Consider the following 18,791-nt stretch of genomic DNA (forward strand, 5'->3'; position numbering starts at 1 on the left):
AGCAATGAACGATTCACTATAATTTGGTCGATGTGAGAGATGGGTTCTACCGACCGGAAGAGCAGCGAGACAAGCGTTACTGTAGGTTTTTCCAATTGGACACTATAAACACACCTTTAGTTTACTGAGCCATGTAACTGTACTGTGATGGAGGCCTTTTCTTCTTCATTTTCTGAAAAAGAAAAGATGCAACACACCCTAGTTTTGATTGAAAGTGATAAACAATCAATGGCATTGGACTTCGATCGAAGATAAGCGGTGGGGGTCACACTTCTAACTAAAAATATATGTTCGAACAACCAATCATCCGCAGAGTGGACGAACACAACCAATCTGTAAAGACCATGTCGTTACGACCCAAATCAACCAAAGCTTATTTAGTTATTTAGATAGATTAGCACTCGCAAGGTTGCACCAGCAGTACCCAGACGAAGAGAAAGAACAACTTCCCTAGATACAGGTACGATAACCCAATGGCACAGGCATAATTTGCCAACTGTAGTTACATTCAGATTCAGTGAGATCGCCTGCAGAATCAGCCAGATGAATTGCTGATGGAAATTGTAAATAAAATTGCCGAACAGTACATACGGTTGAGTTGCTTAATCCAGGGACTTAAGAAATGTACTTCATTTGTTTTTAGAGAACCTGGAGTCCATTTGTGAAGACTAGGGTAAATGTTGCTTTATCAACTTCCTCAGAAACGCAGTACAGAAGTTTCAGTCCTCTAGTAAATTCCAAAATCTCCTCAAACTGATGGATATACTAAGTAGATGAATGAAAGGATGATGACAAGTTGATAACACTCATCATATGAGGACTCTAGTAAATTCCAGTAGTGTCACTAGCCGGTGGATCAGTGATCACCATGACGGGCTCTATGAGTTCAGGTTCGGCAGCGGCATAAGGCTGGGGAGAAATGGCGGCTATGGTTACATTTGGATCAACAAGGTCACCTGCACCTGCAGAATCAGCCAGGTGAACTGCAGATGGAAACTGTAAATAAAATAGCACAACAGTATGTACTAGGATGATGAGGTCGAAGTTCCTTAATCTAAGGACCTAAGAATTAATTGTACTCCATTTCTTTTTAGAGGACCCGGAGTCCATTTGTGGAGACTGAACTAGATGTTGCTCTATCAACTTCCATGAAAACCCAAGCTCCAGCCCTCTAGTAAATTCCAAAATCTCGTCAAAGAGATAGATATACGTGCATATAATGACAAGTTGATAGCACTCATCTGACAGAACCGGGGTGCAATACTGTCCAGTGTTGGAGCCAGCAAGCTTTCATTTTCTGACTTGTTGCCTCACGGAAGAAAAGGAAAACAGCTTTGGCTGTGAAGCAAGCAGTAGGCATGGGCAGAGTGAGCGTACACGGAGAAGCTACCGAATCTGAAATTCCCTTCTGAACCTGTGGCAGTGAACCTCCAGCCCTGTCTGCACGTCATATGAATGTTCTTCCAAAGACCAGAACATGTGGTCTGCAACTTCCGTCTTGCCAACAACTGAACAGAGAATTTGCATCATGGATTGTGTCCATCCTTTCTGGGTTGCCCATTCCATGCTGATCTTGTTCTTGTTCAGTGGCACCTATAGAAGGATTGTTCACGTAGCAGAAGCCCAGCTGTTTCCGGTGTAATAAGCCTGCATATACAGCACCCCTCATTCCATCAGCGATCGGTACAAAAGGCTACACTAAGAAGATCAAGTTATGAACATAGTATAGGCTTTTTATACTAAGAAGATCAAGTTTCTATCTGCTTTTTTGCGAGAATAAAGCATATCAAACTTCAAAAGCTCATATGAATTGTTCTCTACTTAGTTTTTAGATTTTACAGGAGATACATGTTCAATAAGCTACAAATATTAAATTTTACTCCCTCTGCAAACAAATGTAAGACGTTATGACCTAAAACGTCTTACATTTGTTTACAGAGGGAGTATTTTTAATATGACCCCTTGTGTCGGGTTCCACTATCTCGCGATATCTGCATCCTCTGCTAACAGAGCCCAAACAAAAGTTTTGTATCTTCGGTGTGAGAAGTAACACCAAGGGGTAAAGAAACGAGAACCAAAAGAGCATTACAGGCTTATGGCATCCAGGTATTAAGTTGGTTTCTTCTTTCTCTACAATCGGGCTAGGTTTTCTTTTGCAACCAGTGATGAGTTTCAGAGTTCAAACTCTTGTTTTTAAAGGTATTCAACTAACACATACCCATCTAATTATTTTCTTGTTTCGCCATGAAATACCAAAAAAGAAGCTATCTACTGCTAACGCCTAACAGCAAAATGTGCCACTAGATAGTAAGCATAACCATGCAATATATTAGCATTCAATAATTAAATAAGATACAAACAAAAAACATGCAGTGCATCATTCTATTTAACTTCAGTAAATCCGTTAAAAAATGTAATTTGAGTACAATATACATTTATTACTCAGAAAATTTGCATTCCCTAAGGTGCAATTTAGCTTGACTGTAATGTCAAGTTGATTGGACCATCAAACCAAAATGGTTTACATGATTGCACTTAGCTCACAGCTTTATACTAGCAAGTTCAATAAGCAAAACTTTCTGTCCAGAGATCCATGACAGGCAGAATAACGCACGCACAGCTGTGGTACCATCTAAGATTTATACAGTTTGCATTTTTCTTTCTTTAAGTTTGCTTATGCAAAAGTAAGGCATTACCCAAAGAAAACATACCCGAAAGCGGATTCAGGATAGTAAAAAGGGAAACCTCCTAATATTTACCACCTACTATCTATCCACTTGCATCCTGGAAGGGCCGCAAACTTATTCCAATCTGGACCTTCCTTCCGCTGAAACTGCTCCTCCAGTGCTTGATGGCATCTAGACAGGAAAAATGTTTCAAGTGATACAGGAAGACCACTCCGTGGCAGTGACCTCAGCCGGGGGCACTGATTAATCGAGAGAACCCGAAGTGAATAAAAACCATCCATATCAGGAAGCCACAATAAATCAGAACAATCGGTAATCGTCAGCTTCACAAGCGAAACCAGGTCACACAGCTGTCGCAGAGAAGATAATCCATCACAAGATCTTACAACCAGCTCCTTCAGGGCTGTCTGGTGGCCTGCTTTAGACAATCGCATAACTTGAGGGCACGCAGACAAATGTAGTTTCTGAAGACATGGCATCTCATCTAAGTACGGTACATATTCCAGATCATAACAATAGCCTATCTTCATCTCTTCAAGGGACAACAGTGCTTCTGACCCCTCAAAAGATGATATCCAATCACAAAAATAAATGGCCAACCGTTTCAGCATCCTCAATAGGTGCAGACTTACCGGTAGACTCGGTATCTCAAGAGAGCCACATTTTGATAGACGTATTGTTTCAAGAGATGAAAGATTATTCAATAACTTGGAGAAAGAGGATGGTTGCAGGTAGCACTTTTCTAATGCAAGGCATTTAAGTGACAAAGGAAGCACAGGACATCCGTTCTCACCCAACAGTGTGGTAATCACTGAGCAAGTATTCTGCTCATCAATGCCAAATATTTTTAACTTTTTGAGTGATTTCATATTGTGAAAGACTATCATGGGCATGTGTACCAAACAGTTAACATAGATCTCCATATCTTCTATAGACTCTAGGTGATGAGAGCGCAAGACATGGAAGGAGCTTGATACCAGGCGACAAAATGACCTTGATAGTTCAAAACTGTCAATCTGAAGCTTAAAATGGATTTTTTCCTTGTCAAGTACAGCTATATGTCTGAGTGTACGAGGATGGGTAGGATATGATCTGAGCCGTGGACAGCCAGCAACAGAGAGATGTCTGAGATTCTGTAACACTTTATCATTGTCCACAAGACACCACTCCAATTTAGGTAGGCGTTCCAGAAGCAATCTTTCCAGAGAAGGGAATCCAGCATGACCAAAGAATTCCTGGCTGAGTGCTTTTAGTTCTTCCATTCGCCGCACTTCAAGAGTACCGAGTAAGGGGAGATCCCCTAAAGGTGGAAGGACCTCCCATCTATTACAATCTCGTAGGCAAATCAATTTCAATCTTCTCAGCCAATCAGACTCCAGCCAAGAAGGAGACTTGACACCTGGGTACCCACTGATAGTTAGGTCATCAAGATTGCGGTGTGGCTTTAATACATCAAGCACCTCAAAGCCCTTGTCCATATCATGAGCACCATCACATGATCCCCATTCTAGCTCCAACTTAGAGATGTGCTCCTTCAAGTCTAGATGAGACTTTGCAGCCTCCTCCCTGTTTTTTACATTCTCCAAAAACCTAACAGAAAGCTCTCCCCTAATTTTGTTCAGATCCCTCAGTTGTACCAAACTTTGCTCCTTCTTATCGACAAGGAATTCTCCAGAACCCTCGATACAAGGAAGCTGATACACACCTGATAACATGAGAGTGTAAGCCTTCTCTACATCAACATGCACCAAGTTAATGAGCCTGCGAATGCTTTCAGGAAGACTGAAATGACCTCCAGTAGTGTTCACTTCCCTCCTTAAATATTTCAGCTGTTTCCACTTGTTTGAGCAAGATATCCTCGCAGAGTAACATGAATGATACAACACAAACAAGGACTGTAGATGATTGAGTCTGGAGATTGTTGTAGGCAGTGGGTAATAAGTGCGTCGAATGGCTAGATAACGCAGGTGCATCAGATCATTGACAGCTTCAGGAAACCTTCCAAAGCAGCATCCGCTTACATCAAGTACCCGCACACTCTTGAGTTTATTGAGTATATCATGACTTAAACAGACTTTGGAGCAGAACCAAGAATCATTCAGAATCATAAATGTACGCAATCTCCGGAGACCATCATAGTTCACAAGATCTCCCAGTCGTTCAGCAGACACAGACAAATGCCTAATGTAATGAGGAAACTCCCCAACGCTGCCATGATCAACCCTGAAGCATTCCCCATTGGAAACATGAAGTGCGAGACCATTCAATGAATCATGCATAACGTAATATGTTTGATCTCCACAACGGAGCACTTGGAAAAATGATCGAGCTAACAGATCATTGAAATAGCCCCTTCCAATATCTTCCAAATTTCTACTGTTATTTCCTTCTAGATGAACAAGGCCCTGAGCTATCCACATCCAGATCAATCTCTTTGAATCAATACGGTAACCCTTTGGGAATAAACTACAATATGCAAAGCACTGCTGGAGGTGTTCCGGCAAACTTTCATAACTCAAGTATAAGATAGTCAAGATATCATTTGGATTGAGGACATCTCTTTGAAGAACATCCTCCCACTCTGCATCACTGTATTTTCCATTTAAATGACCTCCAACAACCTTTAGGGCTAGAGGTGAGCCTTTAAGTTTTTGAACAATTTGGTAGCCTAACTGCTTCAACTCTGGATAACCTTCTGGCTTCCTGCTGCCAAATGCACATCGCCTGAATAGCAACCAACTATCATCCCTTCCCAGACCTTCTAAAATGAACAAGCTTCTAGAGTCCAGCATTTTTGCAACCAATTCTGTTCGGGTTGTCACTAGAATCATGCTTCCTGTCATGCTTCCTGGCCTTGTAAACCTTTCCTTAATAGGAGCCATTATTTCCATCCACATTTGTTTGTTGATGTGCTCTCCATATTTCTCATCATACCACACATCATCCAACACTAAGAGAAACCTCTTGGAACGAAGTCTCCATCTAAGTTCGTCCTGGAGCTTACTGAAATTAAAATTGGTCAATTCAGCATTCTCACTATCGGTTGGGTATGATATGATCTCTTTGGTAATTCTAATTTTGTCAAAGTTATTGGAAACACTAACCCACATTCTCACGTCAAAAGAATCCAGGATGCGCTCATCATTATAGATCAGCTGAGCCAGAGTAGTCTTCCCGATGCCCCCAACACCAACAATAGTGTGCGCCTCTGTCCTGACCGACTGATAAGCATTTGACAAACATTTATCGGATTTATACAGCAGCTGACCCACGAGCTCATCTATCTCCTTTTCTCGCCCAAAAATCGCATCTTCATGCAAAAGGGATCCAGTGGTTCTTACTGGGACACATTGTACGGACTGAATGGGGTTAAAGCCCTGCAATGCCATCACTCGGACAAACATCTCTGCAGAAGCTCTGACCCTTTCCAAGCTTTTGAGGACCTTCCGCAAATTTGACCTGAAGTTGTCAATGTTGACCAGACGCTTACCAACAGAAAGAGAAGAGGAGCCTATGCGTCTGAGAAGGCCTTTTTGCTCAACCTTCCCTTTTAAAAGCATATGATCAAACTCATCCAAAACATCTTCTGCATCAGAGACTGCATCTTTCATCTGCTGCAGTAACAATATCTGATTTCTGTCCACTACATGTTGCCTTTCTGCTGCTCCAACTACAAGGAGTATATCCATTAAAGTGGCCTCCAAATTCTTGAGATCAGATAATATCCCAGATTTCCAATTGTACTGGCTTGACATATAGGACTGCACCAAAGAAACCATCCTTCTAATAATAGGAGAAACAACCCATCCTACAGCACTGACTGCTGATACGGTAGCCATGTAATCAAGGAATATTCCTGTACAACATAACGGTTAAATGTTTGTAGTATAGAGTGGATAACCAGTTGCAACATACAAATAAATATCGCACAACTACTGAATATTCAGAAACTTGCTTGCAACGGAGGATCAAGTAAGTTGTAGACCACAACATAAACTAGTATAAATCAACTGGTGATCTTTCAAAGTCACACACACACACACACACACACACACACACACACACACACACACACACACACACATATATATATATATATATATAAGACTACCTTTCTTTGTCCAAGCCCATTAAACTAGATGGCTTTGTTGCGATGTTTGCACCGAACTGGAGAAATATTATAGCACTTCATAAACATATACAGTACATTGCCGGAACGTGCAGCACGGTGGTAAAGGCCCCAGGTTTGGGGCGCCAACCAGAGCGGGTTTCTTCCCTCCGCTTGTTCTGTTCTATGGGATTTGGAGGGGTTTGAAGGGGATTAAATCCCCTAGAAGTCAAAATCCTACTAGATCCCTTCCAATCCCCTTGTCGATGGGATTAACCGAACAAGAGAATGCGAACAAAACAGACGAATTCTGACCAAATCTCCAATCAGATCACATATATTACACCTATTTAAACAAGGTCTGGAAGTCTCGGCGAGGTACTATAGTACAAAGAGAGCGTTAATCAGATCGATGATTTAGGCAAGACAAAAAATGCACCGGGACAACGACCGTTGACTCCAGATCTCCAAGATAACCGGCCGAACACGGCATACAGTAGCTGCTGAAATGTGTGTGACAGTACCTGCTAGTCTTGATAGGTCGGAAGGATGGGAAGCCTGGACAAGAGAAACTCTTGATTTAGCCAAATGAAATGTGTGTGGAGGACGCAAGGGAGGACGGCGCCGGTCAAGCTGAGGAAATGGGGGAGAAAGTTTGGGACCTGGGGGGCGTGAGGAGTAGTAGTAGACCTACCTAACTGGAGTAGTTGGCTTCCAGCTTCCACACGGAAAAGAAACAGTGGCCACCACCCCACCAGTCCACCAACCCAAAAGAACCTGCCCCAAACCCACAACCATAGCCCGCATCACGTGGTGCCACTGCCATGGTGGCACATAGTGGACGAGGCGAGGCGTGACCCGCACGGTGGGCCGGCGCCGGAACAACCCGATGGCCAGGAATGTCTGCTCGGTGCCTCACGCCATCGCATGTGGATACAGATTTTTTTTTTCTTTTTGAGAATTGCATGCGGATACAGTAGAGCGTCTCGCCTCGCCGCCGGTCAAGGCGGGCGTTGGGTTGTGTTCTGCTGTTCGCCGCCGGCGAGTGGCACGCATCCGTAAGCCCGGCCTGGCTCGATGTCAAAACCAAAGCCTGCACACCAGCCCATCAAGCCCCACAAAAGATGGAATTCCAGATCCAACTTTTCTTCAACAGTCCTCGAGCGCGACAGCTGTTTCCTTTCGGTTTTGTTCTTTTTCATGGGTTTCTTTGGTTTTGTTGTTTCTCCTTTGTTTTTTCACTACTTTTCTTCGTTTTCTTCCCGGTTTGTACTAGGTGTTTCATAATTTTTCTTTGGTTTTCTTTTCTTCTTTCTCCGTTTTTGATGGTTTTCCTATTTCTTTATTTTTCATCGGTTTTCTTTGTTTCCTTATTAGTTTTCCTATTTTTTCCTTGTCGTTTTTTACAAAAATGCTACACCTATGAAACCTATTATGTAAAGTTACGTTATTTCCTTTCCTCAACTAATCATCGAAATCACTAATTAAGGAGTACTCGTTGCAAAGAACACTGCACTTTCCCGGTTACGACAAGTGGCGCACATACAGCGCGCCACTTGTCTCAACCGGAGAGTTTTCTCTTTTTTTCGTAGATTCGTTTATTCAAAACACTTTATCTTTTAAACCGTGCGTCCAAATCTCGAACCGTTTTCGTCATTGGATTCCTCACGTCGAGATCTTCAAAACTAGATCCCATGTTAATAGGTTTTGACGAATGTTTTTTTTCACAACAAAAACCAGGCGAAAAAACCGAACCAGGAGCACGGTTTTTTCCCTTTCTGAAAGAGGCACCCCCGTGCCTCTCGCGAAATCACACCCGTGCCTCTCGTGGAAGCAAAACCGTGACTCTCGTGGAAGGAAAAAAACAGAAAACGTGTTTTTTTTTCGTTTCCGAAGGGCACGGTCGTGACTCTCGTGAAATCACAACCGTGCCTCTCGTGGAAGCAAAACCGTGACTCTCACGAAAGAAAAAAAACAGAAAACGCGTATTTTTTCCTTTTTGAGAGACACGGCCGTGACTCTCGCGAAAACACAACCGTGCCTCTTGCGGAAGCAAAACCATGACTCTCGCGAAAGAAAAAAAAAACAGAAAACGCGTTTTGTTTTTCCCTTTCTGAAAGGCACGGTCGTGACTCTCGCGAAAGCACAACCGTGCCTCTCGCGGAAGCAAAACTCGCGAAAGAAAAAAAAATAGAAAACGCGTTTTTTCCGTTTCCGAAAGGCACGGCCGTGACTCTCGCTAAAGCACAAGCGTGCCTCTCGCGGGAAAAAACCGTGACTTTCGCGAAAGAAAAAAATGCGTTTTCTTCACGCGTAAAAAAAGTTTTCAATTTTTTTTTATTGAAAAGCTAAGGAAGACCGGGGGGAAACCAAAACGTCGAAAAAATCTAAAAAAAATCGTTTAAAAAGTCGAAAACGCGTGCGGAAAAATAAATAAAAAACAAAAACCCGAAGGAAGTGTCAAGAGCGCGACATGTGGCGAATGATTGAGAGCACGCCAAATGGCGCTGATCGTTACGAGGTTCCAAAGGAGCGCTTGTTAACTAGTTGCTCCCACTAATCATCCCCTGATTTTCAATGGGTGGGCCTGAGCTTATTTTCCCTCCCAACCAAAATCTGGCCAGCTCAGCCTTTTCGTAAGTTACGTAGAACACTTTACATCAAAGCTCTTTTTTTATGTTTCACTGTTTCCGTTCTTTGCACTGGTTTTCAATGGTTCTTTTTCAAAAAAGAATCTTACACATTTTCCTTATACATCAAAACATTTTAAATACATGTTTCACATTTTCTAAATACATGATTATTATTCTTTTTAAATGTTTTTTGTTGTCTATTGTTTTTGTACACATTGTAAATATTTGGTATACATCTAAAATATTTTTCTTATGCAGATTTAATGTTTTTAATATACATGATTAACATTTTTTTCAAATATATATTTCGATGTTTTACTTTTTCATACACATTGTGCATTTTTATTATATATCTGAAATATTTTTATAATATTTAATATTTTTAATACATTTTACACATTTTTCATGTACATGATTAACATTTTCTCAAGTATATGTTTTGATGCCTATTTTTCCATACATATTTTATATTTTTTGGTAGATTTTCTTTTTCAAATACTCCATCCGTTCCTAAATATAAGTCATTTTAGATATTCCACTATGGACTACATATGGAGCAAAGTGAGTGAATCTACACTCTAAAATATGTTTATATACATCCGTATGTAGTTTATAGTTGAATCTCTAAAAAAGACTTACATTTAGGAATGGAGGGAGTATATGTTTTGATTTTTACTTTTTCTCGTACAGCTTGTACATTTTTCTTATGCATGTGGAACATGTTTTGTACACATTTAACATTATTTTTGAACAATGTTAAAAAAACATTGTTTTTGAACTACACAAACATTTTTTGTACATGTATAAACATATTTTTCTTGAAAAATCCGTGTACATATTTTGAAATGTGTGAACATTTGTTAAATCTTAAATGTTACATACATATTTTCTTTCCGAAATCTATCAATATTTTTGTTAGTTATGCTTATAAAAATTTACACAACGTTAACTTTTTCAAATTCTTTCCCGCAATTTTTTTTTCAAATTCTAAATTTTAATTTTGTTGAAGTGAATTAAATTTTGCAATATATGTATATAATATCAAAAAATATAAAGTAAAAAATGAATGAATGAAAAACATTAAAAAAGGAACAAACCTGTAAGTTGGGCCGGACATTACTTATGGCTGGAGAATACTAGGTCGGCCCACCGGTGCATCCTTTACGTGAGTGTACGCTAGGTCTCTCTATAAGTGAGACATAGTCGTGCACGTCCTCAAGCAAATGCACAAGTCAAGCTTCATGGGCCAGTGACCCATCTCGGACGCTTGACTTTTCTTCAGCAAGAACTTATTAGTTATTTTTGTTCTTACTTCGACGCACCAAAGTACCAAGCATGATCCGTGTTTTCCTATGGCGCCTAGCAAGGTGGTCCCGTCGGTGTCAAAACCGACGGATTTCGGGTAGGGGGTCCGAACTGTGCGTCTAAGGTCGATGGTAACAGAAGACAGGGGACACAATGTTTACCTAGGTTCAGGCCCTCTCTATGGAGGTAATACCCTACTTTCTGCTTGATTGATCTTGATGAATATGAGTATTACAAGAGTTGATCTACCACGAGAATGTAATGGCTAAACCCTAAAAGTCTAGCCTGTCTGACTATGATTATGAGGATGTGTCTACGGACCTAGTCCTCTGTAAGTGCATCTAGTGCCACCCCTAATTGGTTTTGGAGTATTGACGACAAACCTAGTTGAGGGACTAATATGTTTGCGAGAATTGCAGGATAACACAGGTAGAAGTCCCTCATTGATTCGGTTTTCCTACCAGAGATGACCCCTAAAAATGTATGAAGACATTGAAGTCAAAGGTGGTATGTGAAGATATTCACATTGAAGACTATGACAAGAAAAGACATTGCATGAAGACTATGGAGCTCGAAGACTTAGATCTTTCGTAGTTCTTTTTGTTCTTTGTTGAGTCATAGGAACCACCGTACTGTTAAGTGGGGTCCAAGAGAACCAGTCAGGATGACTGAAGTGATGCTTAACCAAAATCCTATGTCTTCGAGTGAAGACTATGAGAGCGAATCTTGTCCAGAGTTGGACAAGTCAGCTTTGCTTGTAGCCCAAGTAAAGTTGTCGTGTGCGTTTAAAATCTAACCGTTGGAACACGTGTCAGTTCCTTAGTGACCCAGGGTCATTTCGGACAAATCAGGTCGGGTTGCCTAGTGGCTATAAATAGCCCACCCCTACAACCATAAACGGTTGGCTGCTCAGAGTTAAAGTACGGCTGTTGTCGTTTGAGAGAAACCCACCTCGAAGCCTTTGAGAGAGAATTCCTTGCGAGGATAAAGTCCTAACCACCCAGAGCCAAAGAGTGTTAGGCATCACTTAAGTCGTCCTGTCTGTGTGATCTGAAGACTTATTACACTTGAGGACTGTGAATCCTCCAGTCGGTTAGGCGTCGCGTTCTGAGCATCCAAGAGTCATTGTGGATCGCCGGTGAACGAAGTCTGTGAAGGTTTGGGAGTCTACCTTGAAGACTTACCAGAGTGATTGGGCAAGGTCTGCGTGACCTTAGCTCAAGGGGAATACGGTGAGGACTAAGGGTTCTGAGCTGCGTGTTCAAGACTGGGTGTCCGGGACTGTGTGTCCTCAGGTTTAAATACCTAGCCGCCCTAACCAGACGTACAGTTGTCACAGCAACTGGAACTGGTCCAACAAATCATTGTCTTCAACGAGTCACTGGTTTCATCCTTCCCTTCCTTTACTTACTGTTGGTCCTTGTGAAGTCATTGCATGATTGCATTATCTTTTGTCTTCACTGAGTGACTGCTTGTTCTGATTGGCTTCATAATATCTTCCTACCTGATCCTTACTGCCTAGCTACTATAGGTCATTGTGCTTTCACTTCTTTGATTACCTGACTAAGGTTTGCCTAGTGTAGTCTACCTTCCACTGCGTGGTAATAGGTTTACTTCTATCGTTTGTCTTCAAAACTTTCCTGTTTAGAAGACTTTCATAAAAATCGCCTATTCACCCCCCTCTAGCCGATCACTAGCACTTTCACCCTCCGGTTTATATAGACACATGAGGGATCTAGGGTTACATAAGGTCGGTTACAGATAAAAGAATCTTCATATTTGATCGCCAAGCTTGCCTTCCACGCTAAGGAGAGTCTCATCCAGACACGGGTAGTGTCTTCGGTCTTTGTATCTTCACGGCCCATCAGTCCGGCCCATATTCAATAGGTCGGACGTCCGAGGACCCCTTAGTCCAGGACTCCCTCAGGTCCATCCCCGACTTTTGAGCTCCTGCATCACAGAAACATGGTGGCTACTCCGGCGTGTGTGCTTTGTGGAGCGGCCGATTCATGGATCCAAATATGATAGCAAAGCTCGCGATACATCAAGATCGTATCACCTCAAGAACACGAGAGAGAGAGAGATCAAACACATAGCTACTGGTACAAACCCTCAGCCCCGAGGGTGAACTACTCCCTCCTCGTCATGGAGAGCACCGGGATGATGAAGATGGCCACCGGAGAGGGATTTCCCCCTTCGGCAGGGTGCCAGAACGGGTCTAGATTTGCTTTCGGTGGCTACGGAGGCTTCTGGCGGCGGAACTCCCGATCTATTGTGCTCTCGGATGTTTTTAGGGTATATGGAGATATATAGGCAGAAGAAGTACGTTAGGGGGCCCACGAGGGGCCCACAAGGGTGGAGGGCGCGCCCAGGGGGTGGGCGCGCCCCCGTACCTCGTGGCCTCCTCGAAGCTTCCCTTACGTGGACTCCAAGTCTCCCGGTGTTGGGGGTTTGGTGCGACATATGCCAAAGGATGGCTTATCATGGTGGGGGCGAGTAGAACGTCGCCGGTGCCTGGAAACGGGATGAGCACGCGGACGAATCTTACCCAGCTTCAGGGCTCTTCGGGGAGATAATACCCATACTGCTGCTCTGCGGGGTCTCCGCATGATCACTATGGCAAAGTGTTTACACGGTTGCTCCTTGAGCTGTTTCTTGGAGGTAGGAGAGGGCAAGGCTAGCCCTCTCCCTTCTATATGATCTGGCCTAAAGCTAATGGGTTCCAACCCTTTGCATGGGTGCCCTGGGGGGTTTATATAGGCCTACCCCCCAGGGGTACAATGGTAATCTGGCGGGACGCGGGCCCAGCCATCGGCGCCTCTGGCCTCCGTCTTCCCCGCCGACCGCTGGGGCCCGCCGACTGGCGGGCCCCGCCGACTGGCCTGGTACGGAGCCGACAGGCCGCATCCGCCGCGGGCGGGTCTTGCCGGCTGCTGATTACTGTGTCGTGCTTCCGATGACGCGGGCTTGATCATGGGGTCGTGGCAACAGCCCCGTTGCCTGGCGGGCGATCACTATTGCCACTCTCCATCACATCTTGATTAATGGTGCGTGGGCCCCGGGGAAGGGCTCGGCCGACTCCCCCGGGCCGACTCCCGACGGGTCCGACTGGTGGTCCTCTTGCCGTCTCCTGGGGTCTCACCGACTGGTGGGACCCGCTACCTCTGAGCCGTACAGACAAGCCATCGTGGGTGCAGGATTCGATCCTACAGTGCTGATGACAGGGCCGGCATGGCAACAGTGCCACACTGCACGGAGATCTTCCGGGGTACGGCGTGCTGTGGCCATGCCCGCCCTTGGTAAGGGGCGGGAGTGGGCTTCACTGTAGCCACTCTCCTGCCCCATCCCCCTTGATAAGGTCACGGGGTTTGTTGGAGTCGCAGGCTGACTCCCCAAAGCCGGCTTCTCCAGAAGTCGCCAGTCAGGAGTCGGCTTACCATGCGGTCGTCCCTGGGACTCGGCCGCGAGTGGTCAGTCGGCCGTCTTGCCATTGACTTCTTGAAGGCGGCTCTTCATCCTGGGGCCTTGAGGGGCGCAGCCTGCCCCGATGTCTTGAAAGGTTCTGGGGCTCGGGTTGGCCTACCCGTGGCCCATTACTCCGACAGTAGTCCCCGAAGCTGATGAGGCGCCACGGACGATCGGCCGAGAAGCCTCAGCAGTTTCTCCTTCCGGGTGCTCAACACATGGTCTTGGATGGACTTCTGCCGGGCCAACTAGAAGGAGTCGGACTTGCTCAACTCAGATTCACTCAATTCCGACTCGCACAATATTTCGAACGTCACGGCGGGATCCAAGTAGCGTGCTAGCTAAGCCTCCAGGCCGCCGCCCGTTCTAGGCCTGTCATACGATGACACGTGGTTGGGACATTCTGCCAACCTACGCGTGCAATGGGACAGGCCCATAGGCGGGGCCCGCCACTACTGCGCCTCGGTGCCCGAGCGGATCCGCCGCGGCTGTAACACCCCGGATATGACTTTCCCAATATGTATTCCAACTCTTGCCGTTTCCGGCCTTAAGTCATTTTATTTTCTCGGGTTCGGGTTTTTGTCTCCGTGTGTTGTTGTCGTTGTCATGCATCTCATATCATGTCATCATGTGCTTTGCATTTGCATACGTGTTCATCTCATGCATTCAAGCTTTTTCCCCGTTGTCCGTTTTGCATTCCGGTGCTCCGTTCTCCTCCGGTGGTCATTTCTACCTTTCTTTCGTGTGTGGAGATTAAAAATTTCCGATTTGGACCGAGACTTTCCAAGCGTCCTTGGTTTACTACCGGTAGACCGCCTGTCAAGTTTCGTACCATTTGGACTTCGTTTCATGCTCCAACGGTTAACCGAGGGATCGAAAAGGCCTCGTGTGTGTTGCAGCCCAACACCCCTCCAAGTTGGCCCAAAATCCACCATAACCCTCTCCATCTTCTAGAGCGTTCGATCACGATCGCGTGGCCGAAAACCGCACCTCATTTGGACACTCCTAGCTCCCTCTACCTCTATTTAAAGACCCACTCCCAAAATTTCAGATCTCTCCCCCGAAACCCTAGCCTCCGTCTTCCTCCGCGCGCCGGACAATGTCCGCCGGCGCCGGACGTGTCCGACTTCCGCCACCGCCGCCACGTGGCACGCCCCCATTCACCGCCGCCTCGCGCCCACATCGCCGCCGCTCCGGCTCGGGAGGCCCGGATCGGGCCCCCGAGGCCCATCGTTGCCCGCGTCGCCCGGGATCTTCTTCCCCACGCCCGGGTCGCCGCACCTCCGCCGCGGCCGCCGCCTTCCTTCCGCCGGCGCTTGCCCGACCGCTCGCCGGCGCCGACAAACGCCGCTGCCTCGCCCGGCCGCCGCCTCCGCCCCTCGTCGCCCCGGCCACCGGCGCCCGCCGCCGCCGTTCCTCCTCCTCCGGCCGCTGCGTCCATCATCTCCGGCGAGCTCCTTCCCCGACAAACCTCGGGATCCGCGCCGGCTGGATCTGGATCTGGATCTCGGTTGACCTAATCTCGCCCGAAACCCTAACTTTTTACGTTTTTCCTCATGCTATAAGTTTGCATCCGTAGCTTCGTTTTTGGCATATAGCATATCAAAATGTTCGCCTCAGAGAGTACATCATTTCATTCCATTGCATCATTTTCATTTGAGTTCATATTGATGCCCGAAATTCTGTTATAAGAGGGCTACTTGAGATAATTGTCAGATCTGCTGCTCCATTTAGATATTTGTCATTTTTGCCATGATTATTGTGTGCATGATATGCCCTGGTGCTCTACATATGTTTTGTTAAGGGTTTTGCCATCTTTCCAGAGGTGCAACCCATGTATTTTTGTGATGTGTGTGGTGACTAGCACGAGCTTGCAAAGTGAGGCACTTGGTAATGCTGATTTCAGGGACTTAGCAATTCCACAAAGTCCTTGAGCTGTTTATCTCATGTTGCCATATGTTCATGTTGTTTCCTAGTGATCCGTGCCTCTTTTGAGGATGATAAGTATGGATGTTTTGTTAATCTTGTAGTGCTCTATCCATACATGTCTTTGTTTGCAATTATGGAGCAACCTAGCTTGAGTCAATCGAGCTCTACTTTTGCTACTTCGTGAATCTGGGCAGATTGTCTACTTGTTAGCGATTTTGCCGAGGATGTTGTATTTGATCCGTGCATGCTATGCTATTATTCTTGCCATGTCTAGCTTGCATTTTGTGTATTCTTGATGGATGTATGCTTAGCTTGTCATGACTTGCTCCGTAGTGAGTGCATCGAGCTCGTAAACATGCCTACTTGATATTTGTTTTCAGCATGTTACGGTTTTCACCAAGTCTGAGAACTGATTATGTTTTTGCCATGTTCACATACTTGCAATTGTATTTTCTGATCTCTTTTGGCTCAAGGTCACTAAGGGACTTTTGTTAAGCTCTTTGAGTAGCTCCATTCCATGCTTTACTTTGCCATGTTCAGTTCATGTAGCATATAGTTTTGTTGCTCCGAAGTGTGCTACCTGATCTGAAATTCCAGACAAGTGTTAATTTCACTAAGTCTGAAATCTGTTTACCATATGCATTTTTGCCATGCTTGTTTGAACCTGTTAATGGATGAATTGGCCGTAGCTCAGTGCTAGACTTTTGTTAAGAATCTTGAATGCATCCCTGTCATGTATTTTGATGCCATGTTTGGGTGCTGTAGCATGTTCATCTTGTTGCATTTAGATGGCTACTTGCTGTAAATCGCATTACGTGGCCATATTTGAATTGCTTGCCATTTCCAAACCATAACTCCGATTCCGGCGTTCTTTATATCGTTTTCAAGAGATTTCATCTCATCTTTCTAGTGGCACACTTGGATTCCCAAGGTGAGGCCAGGTTAATGCATTCCTTGTCACATCTTGCATATGCATCCCGCATCGCATCCCGCATAGCATATCATCTTTGCATCATATTGTTTGAGCTTTGCACGTGGTTGATTGTGTTCCATTTGCTTGTTTGTCTTGTTTGGGTAGAGCCGGGAGACGAGTTCGCTAACGAGGAGCCCGTTGAGTTTGCTTTCGAGGATCCAGTCAACTCTGACAACTTTGCAGGCAAGATGATCATACCCTCGAAATCACTACTATCTTTGCTATGCTAGATGCTCGCTCTTTTGCTATGCCAATGCTACGATGCCTACCACTTGCTTTCAAGACTCCCAAATTGCCATGTCAAACCTCTAACCCACCATGTCCTAGCAAACCGTTGATTGGCTATGTTACCGCTTTGCTCAGCCCCTCTTATAGCGTTGCTAGTTGCAGGTGAAGATTGGAGGCCGTTCCTTGTTGGAACATTATTTACTTGTTGGGATATCATTATATTATCTTGTTATCTTAATGCATCTATATACTTGGTAAAGGGTGGAAGGCTCGGCCTCTCGCCTAGTGTTTTGTTCCACTCTTCCCGCCCTAGTTTCCGTCATATCGGTGTTATGTTTCCGGATTTTGCGTTCCTTACGCGGTTGGGGTATAATGGGAACCCCTTGACAGTCCGCCTTCAATAAACTCCTCCAGCAATGCCCAACCTTGGTTTTACCATTTGCCACCTAGCCTTTTTCCCTTGGGTTTCGCGGACTCAAGGGTCATCTTATTTTAACCCCCCCCGGGCCAGTGCTCCTCTGAGTGTTGGTCCAACCTAGAGCACCGTGCGGGGCCGTCCCTTGGCAACTTGGGTTACATTGGCTCCCGTACACTTAGCTTATCCGGTGTGCCCTGAGAACGAGATATGTGCAGCTCCTATCGGGATTTGTCGGCACAGCGGGTGGTGTTGCTGGACTTGTTTTACCATTGTCATAGTTGTCTTGAAGAACCGAGATACCGAGTCTGATCGGAACGTCTCGGGAGGAGGTCTATTCCTTCGTTGACCGTGAGAGCTTGTCATGGGCTAAGTTGGGACTCCCCTGCAGGGATTTGAACTTTCGAAAGCCGTGCCCGCGGTTATGGGCAGATGAGAATTTGTTAATGTCCGGTTGTAGATAACTTAAACCTTAACTTAATTAAAATGAATCAACTGAGTGTGTTACCGTGATGGCCTCTTCTCGGTGGAGTCCGGGAAGTGGACACGGTGTTGGAGTAATGTTTGCGCAGGTTGCTCTCTAGTTTCTCGCTCGCGCTTTGCCTCCTCTCCTCGCTCTCTTTTGCGAACAGTTTAGCCATCACATATGCTAGTCGCTTGCTGTAGCCCCACATATTTTACCTTGCCTTTCCTATAAGCTTAAATAGTCTTGATCACGAGGGTGCGAGATTGCTGAGTCCCTGTGGCTCACAGATTACTATTACACCAGATGCAGGGCCTGATGATTCCGCTCCAGGTGACGCGCTTGAGCTCAAGTGGGAGTTCGACGAGGACTCTCAACGATACTATGTTTCCTTTCCTGATGATCAGTAGTGGTGCCCAGTTGGGGTGATCGGGACCGTGTCGCTTGTTGGGTTATCTTTTATTTTGGCACCGTAGTCGGGCCATGAGTGTTTGGATGATGTAATGTTATTTATGTACTTGTTTGACGTGGCGAGTGCAAGCCAACTATGTTATCTCCCCTTTGTTATTTATATTACATTTGATG

At 45.1% G+C, this 18,791-nt stretch overlaps 1 protein-coding gene across 1 annotated transcript; it reads right to left on the reverse strand.

Moving 5' to 3' along the window:
* Positions 1-434: 434 nt before the first annotated feature.
* LOC125519104 (putative disease resistance protein RGA1) lies at positions 435-7,528 on the reverse strand. The gene is made up of 3 exons (XM_087534485.1): positions 7,320-7,528; positions 2,712-6,543; positions 435-1,647 (listed from the first exon to the last, which is right to left on the reverse strand). The coding sequence occupies exon 2, from the start codon at positions 6,524-6,526 to the stop codon at positions 2,756-2,758; it is 3,771 nt and encodes a 1,256-aa protein (XP_087390611.1). The 5' UTR covers positions 6,527-6,543; positions 7,320-7,528; the 3' UTR covers positions 435-1,647; positions 2,712-2,755.
* Positions 7,529-18,791: the final 11,263 nt, after the last annotated feature.

This window comes from Triticum urartu, chromosome 7A (assembly GCF_056163025.1).
Source record: "Triticum urartu cultivar PI428250 chromosome 7A, HENAU_Tu73, whole genome shotgun sequence".
Taxonomy (NCBI): domain Eukaryota; kingdom Viridiplantae; phylum Streptophyta; class Magnoliopsida; order Poales; family Poaceae; genus Triticum; species Triticum urartu.

Bases quoted from the DNA above. Each gene is read 5' to 3' on its own strand.
- LOC125519104 (XM_087534485.1), bottom strand. From the start codon at position 6,526: ATGGCTACCGTATCAGCAGTCAGTGCTGTAGGATGGGTTGTTTCTCCT.